This window comes from Lepidochelys kempii, chromosome 11 (genome assembly GCF_965140265.1).
Source record: "Lepidochelys kempii isolate rLepKem1 chromosome 11, rLepKem1.hap2, whole genome shotgun sequence".
Taxonomy (NCBI): Eukaryota; Metazoa; Chordata; order Testudines; family Cheloniidae; genus Lepidochelys; species Lepidochelys kempii.
In genome coordinates, this window is record NC_133266.1 from 18,756,609 (window position 1) to 18,776,928 (window position 20,320).

General features: G+C 40.1%; 2 protein-coding genes across 7 annotated transcripts in view; one reads left to right on the forward strand and one right to left on the reverse strand.

The window, feature by feature from the left end:
• The window catches only part of UBXN4 (UBX domain protein 4), a 28,951-nt gene extending 10,393 nt beyond the window's left edge, over window positions 1-18,558 (forward strand). For 2 of the 4 annotated variants that reach the window (XM_073305356.1, XM_073305357.1), the window contains 12 exons: window positions 752-854; window positions 2,182-2,210; window positions 3,316-3,434; window positions 4,743-4,893; window positions 5,357-5,465; window positions 8,430-8,484; window positions 8,701-8,865; window positions 10,688-10,815; window positions 14,676-14,778; window positions 15,343-15,474; window positions 16,386-16,594; window positions 17,980-18,558. In XM_073305356.1, coding sequence (XP_073161457.1) covers window positions 752-854; window positions 2,182-2,210; window positions 3,316-3,434; window positions 4,743-4,893; window positions 5,357-5,465; window positions 8,430-8,484; window positions 8,701-8,865; window positions 10,688-10,815; window positions 14,676-14,778; window positions 15,343-15,474; window positions 16,386-16,594; window positions 17,980-18,118 — 1,442 coding nt within the window. In that variant the 3' untranslated portion in view covers window positions 18,119-18,558. The remainder of the gene's footprint in view (window positions 1-751; window positions 855-2,181; window positions 2,211-3,315; window positions 3,435-4,742; window positions 4,894-5,356; window positions 5,466-8,429; window positions 8,485-8,700; window positions 8,866-10,687; window positions 10,816-14,675; window positions 14,779-15,342; window positions 15,475-16,385; window positions 16,595-17,979) is intronic. The other 2 variants (XM_073305358.1, XM_073305359.1) reach the window with 1 other exon arrangement.
• A 747-nt stretch (window positions 18,559-19,305) lies between these two features.
• The window catches only part of LCT (lactase), a 31,089-nt gene continuing 30,074 nt past the window's right edge, over window positions 19,306-20,320 (reverse strand). For all 3 annotated transcript variants that reach the window (XM_073305352.1, XM_073305351.1, XM_073305353.1), the window contains one exon: window positions 19,306-20,119. In XM_073305352.1, coding sequence (XP_073161453.1) covers window positions 19,908-20,119 — 212 coding nt within the window. In that variant the 3' untranslated portion in view covers window positions 19,306-19,907. The remainder of the gene's footprint in view (window positions 20,120-20,320) is intronic.

Consider the following 20,320-nt stretch of genomic DNA (forward strand, 5'->3'; position numbering starts at 1 on the left):
CATATATGTATGTTGAAAGACTTGACATTTTGGTACATTAGCTACAATTCATTTGTTTGGTCTTATAGTAATTTCACACACAAGGCTTCAGGCACATTTATACTAGCAAATACACAGTAATAATCATAAGCGTTTTACAGAGCTACTTTGTAGCGAGAGAAAAACTGTTAAATGGCCTGTCCCAAAAAACACATTTTTAAAATAAAAAAAGAAATTGTGAAGACTGGTTTTCATGAACATTTTAGCAAGCTGCTAGAATTCACTGGCAAATACCATTACTAGCCTTTAGCAAATTAATACAGACTATTCCTAGTTCAAAATGTTCAAGAACTATTTGATGTGAATGTTGATTACCACATGTAAAATGTGTTCCACTGTTCAAATCACAGAAAACTGTTTTCTGTTCATTTTCAAAGAAAATAACAGCCTTTGGGATAATTGGCTTGTCTTTGCCCCCATTAACTAATTTATTATTTTAAATTCTAGGCTTTCTTGGATGTTCTTGAAGCATTTACATTTTGTTTTAACCCCCCTTTTCTTGAGTAAGTCTCAAAGAAAACTACGACTTGCAATTGAGAACAAAATAACTTAAAAACAATAAATACATTTTAAAAACCCTGTATTTTATGAAGTTTTCAATCACTTTTGAAGTCAAATTCATGCAAGTTTAGTAAGGCCAGTATCAGACCAGACTTGCCGTTTGTGATGTGTTTAGCTTCATGTTAGTGATAAGAAGGCATATCTCTTGCAGGTGATGATGAACAATCCACACAGATGGCTGCAAGTTGGGAGGATCAGAAAGTGACTGAAGCAGCCTCAGATGATTTTGTTGCTATTAAAATTGATATCAAAAGGTTTGGTCACATTCTAACACTTTTCATGTTGTACTGCCTTTTTCAGTTTGGGTTAATAATAATAATAATAATAATACCACCTAGCTTTTTAAGACATCTCCCTGACATCTCCTGTTTGCTCTAGGGCAGTGGTTCCCAAACTTGTTCCGCCGCTTGTGCAGGGAAAGCCCCTGGCGGGCCGGGCCGGTTTGTTTACCTGCCGCGTCCGCAGGTTCGGCCAATTGCGGCTCCCAGTGGCTGTGGTTCGCTGCTCCAGGCCAATGGGAGCCGCTGGAGGCTGCACGGGCCGAGGGACGTACTGGCCGCCGCTTCCCGCAGCTCCCATTGGCCTGGAGCAGCGAACCGCAGCCACTGGGAGCCACGGTCGGCCAAACCTGCAGATGCAGCAGGTAAACAAACCGGCCCAGGCCCGCCAGGGGCCTGCCCTGCACAAGCGGCAGAACAAGTTTGGGAGCCACTGCTCTAGGGCCTCACATCTGAAGTACATTCAATAGTCTTGGTGCAGCTGGAGGCTAAAAAATTAGCAGATGATGCATATGATTTACTCCAGCTTTAAAAGTATTTTAGTTACATCCTTGCTGCAGTATTGCAGTTGACAGCCAAATCATGGTCTGGTTGATCCTTCTCCTTTCTGAAAGTGAAGAACCACAATAATGAAGTGTTATAAAATCAGACAAATGTGAGTTTTCTAAAAGGACTTTTGAATTTGTCAAGTTAAAGATTTAAGCTAGTTCAGAAATTTCCATGAGTCACAAAAATTGAAAAATCTTGCAGGCCTGGATGTCCCAACAGAAACAAACCTAGGAAATGGGTTGACTTGGGGATCATTGCTGTGCACACAGTAAAAAAACACCAACGTCCCTCACTGAGTTACTCAGAATTGTAGCACTATCCCTGGCTGTGCCCATCTTCTCCATTCCATAGGCAGCCAGTATATTGAAATTTACAAGAATCCCATTACCTTGAAGCACTCACAGGAGAATTTTTGTAAATTTCATTATACTGCTTGTTGTCAGAGAATCCCGTATTGTACTACCAGTGATCCAAAATGGTGGTGTTATTTTGCCATGTAGTTTCACTAAAATAATCTAGTGTGGACTTTTACAGCCTGTTGCAATAGCCAAGAATGTTGACTATTTCCAATGTATTAATGAGAAAATGTTGCAGAAGCTCATTTTCCATAATCTTGCGAGTCTTTGAACAGTCCCATGTACAATGAGTGTGTGTCACTTATAGGTTGTGATGTGATGAGACTAACTCTTCCTAATCTATGATTGATGTAAAGTGATTAGGATGATCTGCTAAACATATCTTTTGCTTTATACAGCGAAGCATGTCTACAGTTCTCACAAATCTGTATCCTTTTAAAATCAGTTCAAATGTTGCATTTTGTTTGAGATATTTGTTCTTTACAACTACAGGCCCTGTCCCTAGGATTAAGATTCCCAATAAGAGACACTGTTGAAACTGTTTCATAAGGCATAGGAGTATATGTAGAAGATTATATGTAGGAGTACATGTAAATACATACATTTAAAATGCAGTTAAAAGCCATTATGCCCAGCTACTATTCTTCAGTTATTTGGGTAAAGATATGTAATTAAAGCAAGTTCAATAATTGATCACGTAATATCCTCTAAATTGAAGACAATCCTATTTTCCACATAATAGGAATAACCCAGTTATTGGAGACTTGAACGACCATAACTGGTGATATGTACTGGTGTTAATATTTAGATATTAAGAGGTTTTTGAATTACAAAAAATAAATAATTGAGATACTATACTATTAATTGGAGTTGGGATGGAGGAAGAGGAATAAAATGTCTGACTCCAAGGGCTGGATTCCACTTTCAGTTATGCAGATGTAAATCAAGAGTAACTCCATTAAGCATAATAAATAGCCCTCTACTTAAAATTCCTACAATTCTCTGTGGTGGTGGGGACAAAGAGGAAGAGAGAGCAAATTCCATACTTTGTAAGAACATCCTTTGATGTTGAAGATCACTTTCAATATTTCCTTTTTATTCTTTCAATAGCTAGTGTTGATTGAAGTACAACCAGAATGTGAGTGTCATTGATATGACACTCAGATGTGCACTGATTTTAATGGATTTCTTACTACTATTTCATATTCTGCTTAACACTAAAACATAATATGCTTATTCTAAAGCATAATTGGATTATCTGTAATACCGTTATACATGATACAGTCCTCTGGGATGTTTATGAAATCTTTCACAAACAGTATTGATTTCAGATACATGCATGATTTTCTTTTAAGCCTTGTATTGGAGAGAAGTGCTTTAACTTAAACTAGTCTTTCTGCTCTGTTTTTGAAGTGGTGGATTTCAAATTTATGTGGTGCATTTTCCTTTTCTAGTAGCTTACTCATTTGTTTTTTTTTTAATCTTGCTGCTTTAACTACATCCATTTATTGGCCTTTACTATTACTGTGCAGATCCTGTAGTGTGTATTCCATCCAGCTTCTTTATAGGAGACAATGGAATCCCCTTGGAAGTAATTGCTGGCAGTGTCTCTGCAGAGGAGCTTATTACCAGAATCCACAACGTCAAACAGGTAATAAATGCTTACACACCAGCTTTTTCACTAGAATGAAATATTGTCACAAGAGCTTGTGGCCTTCACCTCTTCAAGACAGCAAACATCATTGGGCCCAAGTGTGTGACCAGAGGAAGCAAGCACTACTGAATCAGTATGCTCTCACCGGCAGCAAAGTTACTTCCCTGTCCAATTATGCAAAGCTGAACTAATTTTGAAAACTGTTTGTCCATGTTAAGTAAACCAATTGTCACAGGAAGTTAAGAGTAGCTACACTATACTGACACAAAAAGAATAGGTGTACTAAACAATTCTTAATCATTGCTCCTTTCAGAGCTATTCTTCTAGCAGGGCTTAGACATGGTTTAATAATGTGACGATAACATGGTCTGTAGTGTTGACTCAAACAAAACAAAACTATCTACATATATGTTTGCAGTGTTATAGCTGTGTTGGTCACAGGATATTCGAGAGACAAGGTGGGTGAGGTAATCTTTTATTGGACCAGCTTCTGTTGTTGAAAGAGACATGCTTTATAGCTTATCACACAGCTCTTCTTCAGGTCTAGGACAGGTATTCAGAGTATCACAGCTAAATACAACATCAAAGCTAAATACTGTTAAATCCAGAGGTAGCAACAGGAGTAGCAAATGGGAGTTTTGCAAGGGAGTTATCCAGGTGAAGGAGGAGCAACTACATGACTTTGGTGTGAGTTTGTGGACTTTAACTTCCTATTGTGCATGCTTGCTTCCTTGGTGTGTGCCTGCTTGATTGATGTTTATAGTGTGGACTGTTAGGGGGGCTGTGTGCTGAGCCTAGCAGGCTGCTAGGTAAGGTTGAGAGCTTCCTAACAAGGCTCTAGCCTACCATCTTTTGATCCCTAATCCCTTTAGAGCCCTGGACGAGGGGGACGGGACTAACTCAGGGAAAATGCGGGTTTTAAAAGCCAGTTTGTAAGTGACCAGAGTTGCTGCTCCTGTTCACTAACTCATGTGAGTTTTGCAAGGGATTTTAGAGAGGGAGTGTAAGCGCCAGATACACCTAATGAACATTTTCTAAACTTTGGCCAATAACATGTATGGGAACGGTGAGATAAACCTGGTAGAAGCATAAGTTTCTTAATATAGTGTTCACAAGTTTTCAGTGCAGACAGGCTAAGAAAAAAGCTGCAATACAGTTGGAACACAATATATTTGATAACTTATTGAATATTTATTTTGTCTTCACCCACCAAAGAAAAAATGGTTCATAAGGCTTAAGCTTCAAGCCTGAGAGCACAATCAAAAGTTTGTAGTCTTGTCTGTCACTGCTTTTTTTCTTTCTAAGATGCATGCAGTAAAAAATGAAGCATTAGAGAATGGGAGTGAGTTGTCTGCTCAGAGTCCCTCCTTCCAGGCTAAGACCACTTCTGAAAATGCTCAGTCCAGAACAGTTGATCTTTGTGAAACACAACTTGAGATAATAAGCACTTCTGACGGTAATTAACAACAACATATACCAGTTTGCTCTTCAAATCCTAACAGTATGATTGTCATCTTCTTAAAATTAACATGAATGATGGTAAAACATTTGTGGCCTTGTTGGGATGACAGTATTTTCTCAGAGCACATCTTGCAGAAAGTCCACTGAAAAAGCCACAAATCCTGTCATCTCACATTGTTGTAGTGAGTAGAAAATTAAGCTCTCTTGTAAGACAGTAATTAATAAATTATTTAACTACAGTGTTCTTAAAATTAAACTCAGTTCTAAATATCTGTTCCTCCTTAGGTTATTGACCTTATTAGCAAAGCACTATTTTCAGAGGAATTAGTACTTTGTGAACAGTGGTTCTACACCACAGCCCAGTATGTTTTTTAAGAGGGCAATCGTTAGCAAAAGTAGTAACAAATTACAAATATGCCTTTTTTCCTCCTCTGTACAACTTCCTAAAACACTTGAAGATAGAGCAAATTCAGTCCAGGCAAATCAGTTTCAGGAATCAAATAATTCTTCAGATGAGAGAGTGACTGAGCCACAGCCTGTGAATGACCTTACAACCAAAGTGGAAAGGTTTGTCTTTGTTTTTTTTGTAGACTTTCTATCTATTCTAAAGTACTGTGATTAATTATTACATTTCCTTAGGTTGTAACAATGGTAAGAACCAAAGCTGCATGATTAACATATTTCTTGTTCTAAATGAAGTTTTAATGTTCTTCAGAAAATAGCTAAAACTAGTGACTATTTTAATCTTAAGCATCAAATTTCTCAGACGCTAGAGCTAATGGATTTCGCCTTGTAATAATCTGAGTGCCAGGTGCTGATCTACCAGTCGGAGCCAAATCTGTAACATTCTAATTCTCTTAATTTGAAGTGGCCCTTTGTCCCTTCATTAACTGACTTTGTTGCTTGACATGGTAACTAGATGAAGATGGAAAGCCTCCTTTCTCTCATTTTGACTGTGATAAGTTTGGCATGTTAAGCATGCGTTTTGGTAGATCTGGACTCAGTTATTCAACCTTTTTGCTGTTGAATCGAACTCTCAGAACAGTCAGGGAATGTTTTTTATCAAATGGAAGCAGATCTTATTTTCCTTCAAGATATCCTATAAGCAAAGCAAGTTAGATCTTAATAATAGGGATTAATGGAGAGGCTGGGAGTGGGTTGTTGAATAGACATGTTAATATTTTTCTACAGATTTGAGTGAAACTATTTGGAAATGCAAAGCAGAACTTGATTCTGTTCACTGTCCAAGAAAGATTTTGATATTAAACTTGGGTAGAGGTGGGTTGGGTCCTCTAAATAGCTCAATGGAGTGACTACTGCCAGTGAACAAAGATTGTTTAGTGAATGTCCTAAAAACACCTAAAACTGAGATCTGGCTCCTTAGTAACTCCTGGCTGAGAAGTGTTTAAGTGAAGTAAAAGGTTTTCCTAAAGCAATTAAAGATGCCTGTGCTTTCATTGAATTAGACCTATGGTTATATGGCTAACATAAGGGTAAAAAGATTCCTTTTACTCTGCAATATGGCTTAAATGGAAGAGCGGGGAGCCAGGAAACCCACAGAGTTAAGGTTGCCTGGGGGTAGCCCAGACCATTCCAGAATGTCAAGTTCACAAAACTCAAACCTTTGAAAACCAGGAAATACAGAGTTAAGTTAAATAACTGTACAACCTTAACTCTGCCACCCCTGGAGCTGGCAATAGCCCTGGGGAACTCCAGCTGCATTCAGTTTGTTAGCTGTAGCTGTATTGAATGATAGAGGAGCAGTTGAAGCAGCTTGGAAGAGCTATGATAGCGATATGTGGAGATCTGGATCCGAGTCCCGTTCCCCCATGTGTGTTATCAAAGGAAGGAGGTATATATATACCTTGACTTTCCAGTCTGCATCATTTCAATACATATTTGTGTTGCTTGTGTCTGTAGCAGGGCACTGGGGTCTTCCTGACATGTGTATTGTCTCTAGTGCGGTGGGATATGAGAGTAGTCTGTGGATTTAGTGATGAGTAGTGGGAGGTATAGATTTAGGTGGTATCTTGTGTGTAAGTGTGAAGGGCCTATAAAAGGGTATGAAGTGGTTGTTAATTTTTGCAAGTGTGTTATTCTGTTGAGTAAGTAGGCTTAGTGTTTGAGTGACGGAGTAGCATCTGTCCATTACCATGAAAAAGCAGACTGGGGGAGTGTGTAATGTTTTATAGGCATATTGGGACATCACTCAAAGAACTGAGTTAAGGTTGTATGGGCATTTACTTAATTCTGTATTGCCTGGTTTTCAGAAGTTTAAATTTTGTGAACTCAACATTTTAGAGGGACACAAGCTATCGCCAGGGAACTGTAACTCTGTGTTAACAAAGTTTTTTTTGCCATTTAATTTCCTAGTGTTTTAAACAGAATAAGTGTGTGTTAGTGTTCATTTAGACAGCTGTACTCCTCACCTAGGGTTGCAGGTGATATGCTACTGAGCTAGGTAATCAAGACCTAACTTTTATATAGTGCTTAGATCTCAAAGAACCTTACATTATTATCCCCATTTGACAGATGGGAAACTGAGGTGCACAGAGGTTGAAGTGACTTGCCCCAAGTCACCCAGTGGGCCAGTGGCAGAGCTAAGAATAATCCCAGTTCAGTTGCCTTTCCACTGGAATGGGCATGATGGCTGTGCTTTGTTTGACTTGTTTGCAATGTGTAACTGGAGCAATGTGCCCTGGTTTGGATTTGAATTCTCAGTGCATGGGTTAGTGCTCAAATTCGATGATCACGACTCATTCTTGGAACTGCTCAGGTCCTATGATTTAGAGGTAATTCTCCAGATACTTAGCCATGTGCAGAGTGAGAGGCTATACAACTACTTTAGTCTAGTCTCTTTGCTCTCAATACATCATCTTCCTGCTCAATAAATACACCAGCCTGAAGAATTTATCACTTACATATCTGATAAATCTCCAGCCATTTCCTGGTTCAGTTCCAGAAGGACTAAAGCTATTACCGTTGTTGAGAGGGCGAATTCAAATGGATGAAGAAACAATGTGGCCCTGGGGAACCTGCTCAGTTGCAAAGGAAGGCACGGGGAGGCAAGGACCTTCTGGAGCTCCTAAACTCTACTTATGGATAGATGTGTGGGAAGGGACGTGCAGTGCTCCTGATCTTCCCATTGGTACTGAATTTGAAATCTTGGTTATGGCGTTTTCTTTTTCCATTTATAGAGTGAAATATTCAACCATAAAAATGTGATATTTTTACACAGTCAGTTAATGATAAATGATAGAAGGCATATATTAAAACAGCTAACATCAAATTATTGGAGACTAGAAACTGGTTGGTGAATCAGCACCCAATTTTCCACATAAGGCAAACCCTATTGGTTAATATAGAATAGCTCCATGAAATAGGATTACTCTCATAAATTCATAGTCATCTTCATTAATAATTTTTGACAGAATTGAATTTTGTCTTATCCTTTTAAAAGCCAAAATGAAAATGTTAACATTTCAAACCACAGTTGTAAGTTCTCTTTTAATCTTGGTGGTTTTTATTTAGAATAACAAAAAAACTTGAAGAAAAACGAGAAGAGAAGAGGAAAGAGGAGGAACAGGTAAAATGTAACAATTTATTACTATCAGTGGTATTCTTATTTGGTTTTGCTTTCAGTCTCTGAGATCTTTCTTTAAATAACACTCATATAAAAACTAGATTTAAAATCTAATCTAATCTTCAGTGCAGGCTCCAGTTCAGTTAAATCAAGCTTTGCCCTTGTTCAAAAGAAATATTTTGTTGTTTGAATTCTGTGATGTGTGTCATCTTCCTTCAGAAGGAAATTAAGAAAGAAATTGATCGAAGAAAAACGGGGAAAGAAATATTGGACTACAGAAGACGACACGAAGAAGAATTGACAAAGCGAATGTTAGAAGAAAGGAGCAGAGAAAAGGCAGAAGAAAAAGCAGCTAGGGAGCGTATAAAACAGCAGATTGCAATGGTGACGTTTTTATTTTTTAAATATAGATAAATTGATCAGATTACTTGGGATTTAGTAACTCATTGCAAGGCCGCTCCCTCCCACCCTCTCAGTCTACTGGAAGACTAAAATAACAGATTGTACACCTATTGTAAAAGTGTTTGAATCTCATCCTTGCCCCTCCCCCCTTTTTTTTTTTGCTATTGGAAGCTGTGCTTTCAGTTAATGGTTACTGCTGTCAGAGCTTCTGTAGGCTGTAGATTTTTACAAGAATCCAATTTTTCAGTTTGCAATCAAGAATTTGTTTTTCTTTATACAAAAATCCATTGAAAATGGATTGTGCACACAAACAAAAGCAAAAGGTTCCTTTTTCTCACATACCAAGCAGCAATTAGCTCAGCATATGGCAGAGACCAGAACAAGTTCAATGGGGCATGAGAGAGATGTGCTATTTTTTGAATTGGTTACTAGTACTTTGTGCATTTAGTTCCCTAATAATAATTTTATATGTTTAAAAAAAGTCTAGTGATGTGTCTCTTCTCATTCTGTCTCTGAGCGAAAGTAATGATACCAGAGCTTCTCTGAATATCACGTGAGCAATATGGAGACTATCATGAGAGGCATCGCTGGGCACAAGAGTGGCTACATACTGTTAAATGTGGTTTAGAAATGCAGAGAGAGATGGCGTGAAATCACCTTGAACCCCACATCTTCGCAGTTGCCTTCAAAATTAAAAACATTTCTTGTTGAATAGTCACATCTCAACCAATAGAAATGCCTCCTTCTAGATCAGTGTTTTTCAAATTGTGGGTTGCGACTCACTAATGGGTCGCCTTGCTCTGGTCAGGGACATTAAAAGTCCTGTCGGTGGTGCTGCCGAGCTAAGGCAGGCTAGTGCCTACCTGTTCTGACACCGCGCTGCGCCCTGGAAGCAGCCAGCAGCAGGACTAGCTCCTAGGTGTGGGGGCCACTGGGCTCTGCCCGCTGCCCCCGCCCTGAGCACCGGCTCCGCACTCCCATTGGCCGGTTCCTAGGACTGGGGAGGGGCGATGCTTGCGGGCAAGAGTTGCACGGAACCGCTTGCGCGCCTCCACTTAGAATCCAGACCTGCTGCTGGCCGCTTCCAGGGCCTGCCTCTGCACCCTGGCTGCACTGCTGACCGCGAGCTGCTGGAGGTAAGTCCACGCTCCAACCCCGCACCCCTGCCCTGAGCCCCTCCCAAATCTGCAACCCATTCCTGCACCCCAAACCCCTCCTCCCCAGCCCCACCCCAGAGCCCTGACTCCCTGCCCCAGCCCTGAACCTCCCCCAAACTTGGAACCCCTTCCTGCACCCCAAAGCCTTCATACCTAGCTCCACCCCAGAGCCTGCACCCCCAGTCTTGAGCCCCTCCCACACTCCAAACCCCTCATCCCCCGCTCTGTTGAGTCATGGGTGTCCACAATTTTCTTCAACTGGGTCCCCAGAAAAAAAGTTTGAAAACCACTGTTCTAGATGATTCTCAGAACTTCATCATTATAACTTCCTGTGATTAGAAATTAGGGCTTGCATTAGTGTTATACCAAAATCTGTTTTAGAAAAATTCGAACAAGCTTGAATTCCAGTATTCAGTAGAATGAATAACTTATCAAATAACAAGATACAGGCTGAACAGTTAGGCGAGGGGAGGTATTTCTCTCCTGCAGTGTCTGCAACATGACTGGCTTGGCCTCTTTTTCCCCCTTCCTCGGCTCTTGTCAAGAGCAAATTTTTAATTGCAGATTGCGTCAGTTACTCTGTCTGAACAGGTATTAACACACATTTTACAGCACAAGTTAACAGATTTGTGTTTGTCGCATTAAAGGATCGTGCTGAAAGAGCAGCTCGTTTTGCAAAGACAAAGGAAGAAGTAGAAGCTGCAAAAGCTGCAGCTCAACAAGCTAAGCAGGCTGAAGTGGAAGCTAGAAGAGAAGCCTCTCAGAAGGAAAGAAGGTGAACAGTGTGCCAGTATACAAATGTGTATTTTTGGGGAGGGAGGTGAGCAAACTACTAGCCTTGTCTCTAAAGTAGACACTCTTTTACCGGAGCCTAATCTACTAGATAACACTATGCTGGAATGATTAAACATTGTTGATGTAAGGTAAGCTTGTTGATTCTTTCAAGAAATATGTGTATTTTCTAGTTATCTGCTTGAAGCACATTATTCATGGAGGCTCTCAGACTGATAAATAATATGATCAGGAATAAACAGAAATCTTATTCAGAATTAACAACTTTTTCCCCCTGTGCATTAAGTTAGAGAAGCTTATTGTCCGTTTTTCATTTTTTCTACTTGATGTACGTACAGACATGTGGCTTTCTTTTATTATCAGGAGCAGGTTTGTTTTCTTACATCACCTATTTTCACTTATGCGTTATTTCTATGGACATCTAGTTTGTGCTGGTTAGGGCCCTAGGCTCTATGATAGGCAGTAAGATCATAGATTCAGGTTAAAAAGAGAGGATTTTATCATGCAGCTTGACTGTGCTTATCTATCAGTCTTTTTCATCAGTATGTAAAAGTGCAGAGGACTTACCAGAATTTTGTAAAATGTCTGGTTTCAGAGTAACAGCCGTGTTAGTCTGTATTCGCAAAAAGAAAAGGAGGACTTGTGGCACCTTAGAGACTAACCAATTTATTAGAGCATAAGCTTTCGTGAGCTACAGCTCACTTCCTCAGATGCATATCGTGGAAACTGCAGCAGGCTTTATATATACACAGAGAATATGAAACAATACCTACTCCCACCCCACTGTCCTGCTGGTAATAGCTTATCTAAAGTGATCATCAGGTGGGCCATTTCCAGCACAAATCCAGGTTTTCTCACCCTCCACCCCCCCACACAAATTCACTCTCCTGCTGGTGATAGCCCATCCAAAGTGACAACACTTTACACAATGTGCATGACAATCAAGTTGGGCTATTTCCTGCACAAATCCAGGTTCTCACATCCCCCCCACCCCCATACACACACAAACTCACTCTCCTGCTGGTAATAGCTCATCCAAACTGACCACTCTTCAAGTTTAAATCCAAGTTAAACCAGAACATCTGGGGGGGGGTGGGTAGGAAAAAACAAGAGGAAACAGGCTACCTTGCATAATGACTTAGCCACTCCCAGTCTCTATTTAAGCCTAAATTAATAGTATCCAATTTGCAAATGAATTCCAATTCAGCAGTTTCTCGCTGGAGTCTGGATTTGAAGTTTTTTTGTTGTAAGATAGCGACCTTCATGTCTGTGATTGCGTGACCAGAGAGATTGAAGTGTTCTCCGACTGGTTTATGAATGTTATAATTCTTGACATCTGATTTGTGTCCATTTATTCTTTTACGTAGAGACTGTCCAGTTTGACCAATGTACATGGCAGAGGGGCATTGCTGGCACATGATGGCATATATCACATTGGTGGATGTGCAGGTGAACGAGCCTCTGATAGTGTGGCTGATGTTATTAGGCCCTGTGATGGTGTCCCCTGAATAGATATGTGGGCACAATTGGCAACGGGCTTTGTTGCAAGGATAAGTTCCTGGGTTAGTGGTTCTGTTGTGTGGTATGTGGTTGTTGGTGAGTATTTGCTTCAGGTTGCGGGGCTGTCTGTAGGCAAGGACTGGCCTGTCTCCCAAGATTTGTGAGAGTGTTGGGTCATCCTTTAGGATAGGTTGTAGATCCTTAATAATGCGTTGGAGGGGTTTTAGTTGGGGGCTGAAGGTGACGGCTAGTGGCGTTCTGTTATTTTCTTTGTTAGGCCTGTCCTGTAGTAGGTAACTTCTGGGAATTGTTTCTTCACTTCCGCAGGTGGGTATTGTAGTTGTAAGAAAGCTTGACAGAGATCTTGTAGGTGTTTGTCTCTGTCTGAGGGGTTGTCATGCACATTGTGTAAAGAGTTGTCACTTTGGATGGGCTATCACCAGCAGGAGAGTGAATTTGTGTGGGGGGGTGGAGGGTGAGAAAACCTGGATTTGTGCTGGAAATGGCCCACCTGATGATCACTTTAGATAAGCTATTACCAGCAGGACAGTGGGGTGGGAGTAGGTATTGTTTCATATTCTCTGTGTATATATAAAGCCTGCTGCAGTTTCCACGATATGCATCTGAGGAAGTGAGCTGTAGCTCACGAAAGCTTATGCTCTAATAAATTGGTTAGTCTCTAAGGTGCCACAAGTCCTCCTTTTCTTTTTGTAAAATGTCTGTTATATTTACTTATGTGAATTAGAAGCCCAGCAGTATCTTTTGCATCTACACTAGTATTTTCCACTTTTGTAGTGCTGGTTTAGCTCGAAGGGATAGAAGCTCTACCTTGACAACAGTCATTTCAGCAATACTGGACTGTCTTCTAGCTCTGAAGCAATCTGGACTTTCAATCAGCTCTATAATAGGGCCATCTAGTACATCACTCTGCTATCACTTGTTCCCTCCAGTTTACAGTAGTAATGTTCCTTGGAACCTTGAGGAATCTTGTTCGTGTTATTCCACCACTTCCAGAGCCCACTTCCTCAGTATGATACTTGAGAATATTAAATTATTAGCAGTGTTGATGGATCTCCCCTTAGCAACCTGTTCTGTTATCACTTATCTATGCAGACTGCCTTTTTTTTTTTTAGTGGTCATTTCATCTGCTCACAGAGTATGGCAGATTCAGGCCCTCAGGGTGGGTCCCCCCTACATAGTGTTTCATAAGGACAGGGTCATTCTCAGACCTCATCTCAAGTTCTTGTCCACAGTTGTTCCATGTAAACTAGTTCATTCATCTCCCAGTTTTCTTCCATAAGCCCCACTCAATCTTGAGGGAAGCTCATTGTCCTTTTATGTTGATTAGGACAAAATCATTTAGAGGTACATTTAATCTATTGCTTTGTAGAGGTCAGGAAATATTTTCATATTATCTAAATGGGTATCTAACTGTATAAAGATATGTTACGAGTTGGCCAGGTTAGATACATCTAGCTACATTACAGCTCAGGCAGGTTCTGTTACTGTTTGAAGAGTGTCCCTAGTTTTCAAAGCTAGGGCAGCTACATGGAGCTCAGTTCACACATTTACAAGACCCTATTCTTTGGTAGAGGCTTCCAGATTGGATGCCTGCTTTGGTAGAGTTGTCGTCTTAGTCATGCTTTAAGAAGGACTTCTAATATTCACCTCCAAGCAAACAGACAACTGCTTGTTAGTCAACAATCCACATAGACACTCACTCAAAGAATGAAAGAACCCTGCAGGTTCTTCGAGATGTATTGTCCACATGGATTCCATGACCCCTCCCCTTTCCCCGCTGCTCCCCTGGGATTCTGTATTGGCGAAGGATGGTGGGGGATGGTTGGGCCTATCCTGCTCTTCATGTCTTGGGTCTGAAGCACAAAGACATCTAGGGTGCAGGCGCTACCTCAGCAAACACTGCTGCCCAAAAGAATCTGATCTCTGGCACATGTACCAACAATAGAATGCATGTGGACAACACTGAACTGTAAGTACCCTTCTCTTTGAGTAGATTGTTCACACAGATCTAACCTCCATCCCTATTTTGGAATCAAATGACTTAAGTAGAAGAAAGTGAGTGGGGGGACGGTTTGGAACTCTTGGCCTTTCATACAACCTTGCGCCTAAAGCTCATTTCTGAGGAGTGTATGTGTGATACATTGACTACTATTTTCCAGAGCATTCCAGCCTTCGGTCCTGTGCACCCCAGATTTGTGGCTCTATACTGACTGACTTTAATAACTTAGGGATGTGTAACCATTCTTTTCTATATTTGAATGCTAAAGGACACTTGACTGAAATTCTTGTGTGCACTGACTAAAAGTGAAATGTCTCCCACAGTGCTATAGCGAGAATTCAGTTCCGCCTCCCAGATGGATCTTCTTTCACTAATCAGTTTCCTTCTGAAGCCCCCTTGGAAGAAGCTAGGCAGTTTGCCGCACAGGTAAATTTAATGTCTTCTTTATTTTTAAGTTACAGAAGAGGTAATCCCAGAACACTTAAATTTATCCATAACAACTGACACACTCACCACTGTTTTTAGAAATTGAATTTTTTTAATATTGGGCTCAAAGTTGTGTACTGTACTCCCTCTTACTGCTGAGATGGACTTTAAAGGCTGCCGGATGTTGAATGTAAACAGGTTCACAGCTGGCACATAGTTGTCTGCTTGTCTGACCACCAGTCTAGGGACTCCATTTTCCCTTCCTGTTGTTTACAGTGAGGGCTCTGATTGCAACCTTTTCAGCACCACCTACTGTCTATTTAATAGAGCAGCATTAATTCTTTTTTGGGAGAAGACCCATTCTACCCAGTGAAGAATGTGAGTGACGAGAGAGGAAATCGAATATGTAAAACTCATGCACTTTTCCTATGTGAAGGTTTCCCATATTTTGAAATAGAACCGTGGGGTTGTTATAGGAAAGCATATTGGAAGAGGCAAATCTCTTCATACTTCGAATGTAAGTTATAACCCATATAAAAATGTTAACTTGTTGCATTCTTACAGACTGTTGGCAACACTTACGGTAATTTTTCATTGGCTACAATGTTTCCCAGAAGGGAGTTTACCAAAGAAGATTATGGAAAGAAATTATTGGAGCTAGAGCTTGCACCAAGTGCTTCAATAGTATTGTTGCCGGCAAGTATTCACGAATAAGTACAATATTGTATCTTTCATTACAGGTACAGTTTAGACTTAAATGTCTATTTTATCTTACCCTTCCTAGGCAATTAGTGTAATTCTTTAATACATTTTTGTCAAGATTTTTTTGTCTGTTTGGAAAGATGACTCTCCTCATGGTGTGCTGTTGATTAGTGGCATCAGTTACAACTCCATAGTTAAGATTGTATAGAGATTTGTGCTTGTAATGGAGATTTAAATCCCTCAGGATTTAGGAAACTTGAAAGTAAATATGTTTAACAGTTAGAAGCTGCTAAAACAGATTCGTTTAGAATTTAGACTTGCACCCTTGCCTTTTCTTTCTCTTCCCCTAGTACACTTAGCCATCTTGTAATGCAATTAAGTTAATGTTCATGGAGCCCTAGACACAGGCTAGCATTTAAAACTAAATCGGTATTATTTTTAAACCCCATGGATGAGCAATGAAAATGCCTCTCACAAAATCACCACCATACAGCACTGGTAGTGAAATGCCAAAGCATGAGCATGTTGCTGCCTATGCTGGCTCCAGTGACCAGACTGCCTTCTTGCTTCCCTGCTGTGCTCCCATAGTCACTCAGCCAACCCTTTACAGTAGCACTCCTCAGTCACTGCGAGACCTGGTGCAGAATGTTTTGAAAAATATTCACAAATAGTTTATTCAGCTCTAAGTTATTAAGCTGACAGCTGCCCATTTGTATAGTCAGTGCCCAGAACTCACTTCCAGCACACATTATGTCATTGTGGTGGAATTGGAGATGTAGGACAAACTGAAATATTTGAGCAACTACATATATGCATTTAGCTATTTTTCAACCAGTAGTATGTCAAATATCCTGTCTAAATCTGTTGCTCTTTAAAATGTCTTAACTTCCTTTGTTCTTGAATAGGCGGGAAGACCTGCTACTTCAGTAGTACAGGCATCAGGTGGAGATCTTTGGAAATTCTTGGGCATAATACTGTATCCACTCATAGCTGGCTGGAGATTTATTAGCAACTTCTTATTTACCAGCCCTCCCCCCTCGCAACCTACAGTAAGAGCAGGACATCAACAAGAACATTCAAATCCTTCACCATCTACCACTATGGAGCCAAGCAGGTAAGCAGATCTGACTCGTCTCCCATAGGGCTAAAACTGCATATATCTTTTTTTTTAAACATCCTTGCTGCTGGCCCACAGTGAGGTAGGAAGGATGGTCTAGTCTAGTGCATCAGCTACTGGACTGGAACTTGGAGACATGGGTTCAGTTCTTGCCCAAGATCACATAGGAAATGGGTGGCTAAGCCAAGTCTCTTAATCTGTCTTGAGTCCAGTGGCACCTTAAAGACTAACATTTAATTGGCCATAAGCTTTCGGCAGGCAGTCTTAGAAGTAACAGGGGAATTCATGACTCAAACCCAGCCATCTATCAGGCTCTTGATTATACCTTGGAACTTGTGCCCTGTTGAGCTAGTTAGTCTTGCATTAAGGATGTTTGAGTGTTATTGCATAATCAGTAGCTTTAAAGCAAGGATTCTCAGGCTAAATTATTTGGTGGCCTCAGAGTGCAGCCACCAACTCTTGCTGGTGGCTACTCATGCTTTTTCCTAAAATACTTAATTACCTTTAGGAAAAACAAATAAATATGCACAAATACACATCCAAAACATTGTAATTTATTTATTGCTAGCTAGTAAGTCTGCTATGAAAAGTGATAGTAACAAACCTATAAGTATTGCTTTTACAGTAGACTCACTCAGCCCTGGATCGGGGAGGGGCCAGGGGACAGAACCCAAAGCCAGGCAGCTGGGGCTGGAGCTGGTCTTCCATGCCAACCCTGGGAAGGTGGGGAACTCACCAGCTGCCTGTTCCTCCAGCATTGTGCCCCAGGTGTCTCCAGAGGGGAGCAGGGCACAACTGGAAGCCCCAGCAACCACCACCAAGGCGTGACAACTGCTTTCCTCCACCCCCATCACAGCCCAGTAGGCTGTGGCCACAAAAAAAGCCCCTGGTGGCTGCATTTGAGAAATACTGCTTTAAAGAATAAAATGGCTGGGAGAGTTAGTGCTGTAGTGCCAGACTATCAGATAACTGTCTCCTAGTCTGTTCTCTCTCCTCCATTTTTTCATACTGCCCTCAACTCTTCTCAAACTGTGGTTGTACAGGAAAGTTACCTTATGTGAAAGTTGAAGAAATTCTCATTTGCTTCACCTTCTCCTTACCCCCAGCAGCTGCAAAGGCTTTCTATCACTATCAGATCAACTACTTAAGGCTGGTTTGTTGGTCATTTCCATAGCAGACATTTATTACAGATGGAGGATCTGCATGGCTCCTAAAGTCACAAATATTTTCAGCTAAATTGAGCTCTGTGGTCTGTAGGAAAGCAATAGATTGCAACTTTGTTCCAGTCAAAGCCAACTTCAAAATAAGAGGCATAGAAAAACATAATATAAATGCAATTGCTGTTATGGAAACTGTTCTTAAATTGAATTTTCTTTGTCTAGGCAAGCAGTCAGGAAACGAGTACTGGAAAAGCGGGGGGAGGACTTTAAAAAAGAAGGAAAAATTTACAGATTGAGGACTCAAGATGATGGAGAAGACGAAAATAATACTTGGAATGGAAATTCCACTCAACAGATGTAATTTTGAGTAACTGGGCAATAATCATTGTTTTTCTTATTTGATTTAATGAAACTAAAAGTTCTGCTGGATAGTGGGGCTTATGGGTTACACTGCCTGAACTATATAATACTTTATTTCATGACTGAAATACAAAACTGAAGTGCTATGCTATTTAATACGGTAAAAGTTTAAAGCATTTGAAACTTCTATCAGCATTTACTAGCCCTACTGCCATCTTGGAAGGCATTTTTTAATCTAGGACGATTCTGTTACAGCAGTCTAAGACCCAGCATTAATATGAAGTTCTTGGTAGGCCAGTGAGTGAGTAAGCTGAGTGTGTCAGAAGCATTAGGTAGCAGATCAGATATGTTTAATTTTCTCTTGCTTCTGCAACTGCCAGCAAAACCTTGTAGTTTTTAATCCTCAAGCACTCAATAAACTGTTTTTCAAAAAACTAACAATTTTGTATATAATTTCTCTGTGGGATAGTGTTTTATAGAGTATTCCTTTTATGTACACTTCATACAATCCAATGGATTAAGTGTAGTGTTAAGTATATCCCTTATTTCCCAATGACTTTTTGCTGTGGAGCTGCTTTAACCATCTACAATTTCAAGACTTACTCTGCTTCTAGCAGCTGCAAGTAACTCCAGGATAGTGCTAAGTTGGTTCAAGGGAACAAGCTGTGGGATACTAGATCTGTCTACCACCTACCTGCACACCGTTTTTCCACAGGTGAAGTGGAACATCTAAGGGACTGTTACATTATTACTGCTTAGTACCATGAAGAGAGATCCTTTGCCCAAAGCATTTACAATAGCTCCCATAGAGTAGCTTTCCTTCAAACTCACCAAGAACAAAGGGGAGTTAACAGCTACATGCAAGAGAAGCCTTGTCTACACCTAAGAACTGCTAAAGGTCAGGGTTGCACTGGTTTAATTAAAGGTGTGATAAGTGTCATCAGTTTATCATCATGCCTTTTAACTAGAGCAACCTTTTAACTAGGTTTAACTAGAGCAACTTTTATGTACAAACTCTTAATATTTAACTTTTGTGCTTAAACAAGTTCATTTGCATTACCTTCTATTTTACTTGGGCAACAGTGTTTTCATCTCAGTCCAAAGAACTGTTAATAGCAAGGCTGAAAGTTTATTAGAAAAATTAAGCTGTCAAATAATAACAAAGGGACTCCAGCTGTAACTGAAAGAATGTTTAATAAGGAGGAAACCAACTCTGAATGAATAGGATGAGTGACAGAAGCAAACATACATTTACCACACCAAACTTCAAGTTTTGTAAGTATAGCAAACACACTTTTTTAGATCTGTGTAAGTGCTTAATACAACAAGTGATATGTGCTAGTACAAAAAAACTCAGCAAGGCCAAAATTCATTTTATCTAAAATTTTAATTTTTTCAATTATCAGAAGTTTAATATTAACCTGACTCCTACTGATATTAATGGGAAAGATAAGCACAGTAAGATGTAAACTACATCAGTCTAATCAACTTTTTGGAAAGCTTTGTTTGAAATTTGAGGACAATTTTGATGAATGCATTCCCATTTTGTAATAGTTTGAGCTTGCCAAAGCTTAGCTTTTTTTATGTACATCCATTTTTAAAATCAAAACTAACCAACTAGCACTTATAGTATAACTAAGTTACTGTAAGCTAGGGACAACAGATGGAAGAACCTCTTAACAGTAGCTAACAACTACAGGTGGTATTGTGTGTCTGGCCCTCAAGACTTTAAAGAAGGGAACATCTTACATTGCATGCACACACTTCAAAAATGTACATTTTACTTAACTCTATCCTGATGGTTTACTCACTCTTTTAGATAACTTGCCATATTTGTATGAAAAAAGAGCAAGTCCTAACACGCCAATCAGAGCAAAAGCAAATAGCACATACAGTCCTATTTCTGCATTCAGTGAAGTTAAATCTAATCCCAGAAATTGTACTTTCCCACTGGAGGCATTGTGCACAGACCCCATTGTGCTGGCAGTTGGTGTAGTAGTACCTGGGAAGACAAGAATTGAATGGCATCAATACCTCTTATGAACTACTTCATGTACACAACTATTTGATTTCTCCTCACTTACTTGGGGTTCTTTGGGGGCAGCTAATCAGTATACTGTCTTACAACAGGTGGGGGAAAATAGGTTAGTAATTGGTCATTTTAATTTGGACATTTAAGACCATTCAAAAGGAGATCTATCAC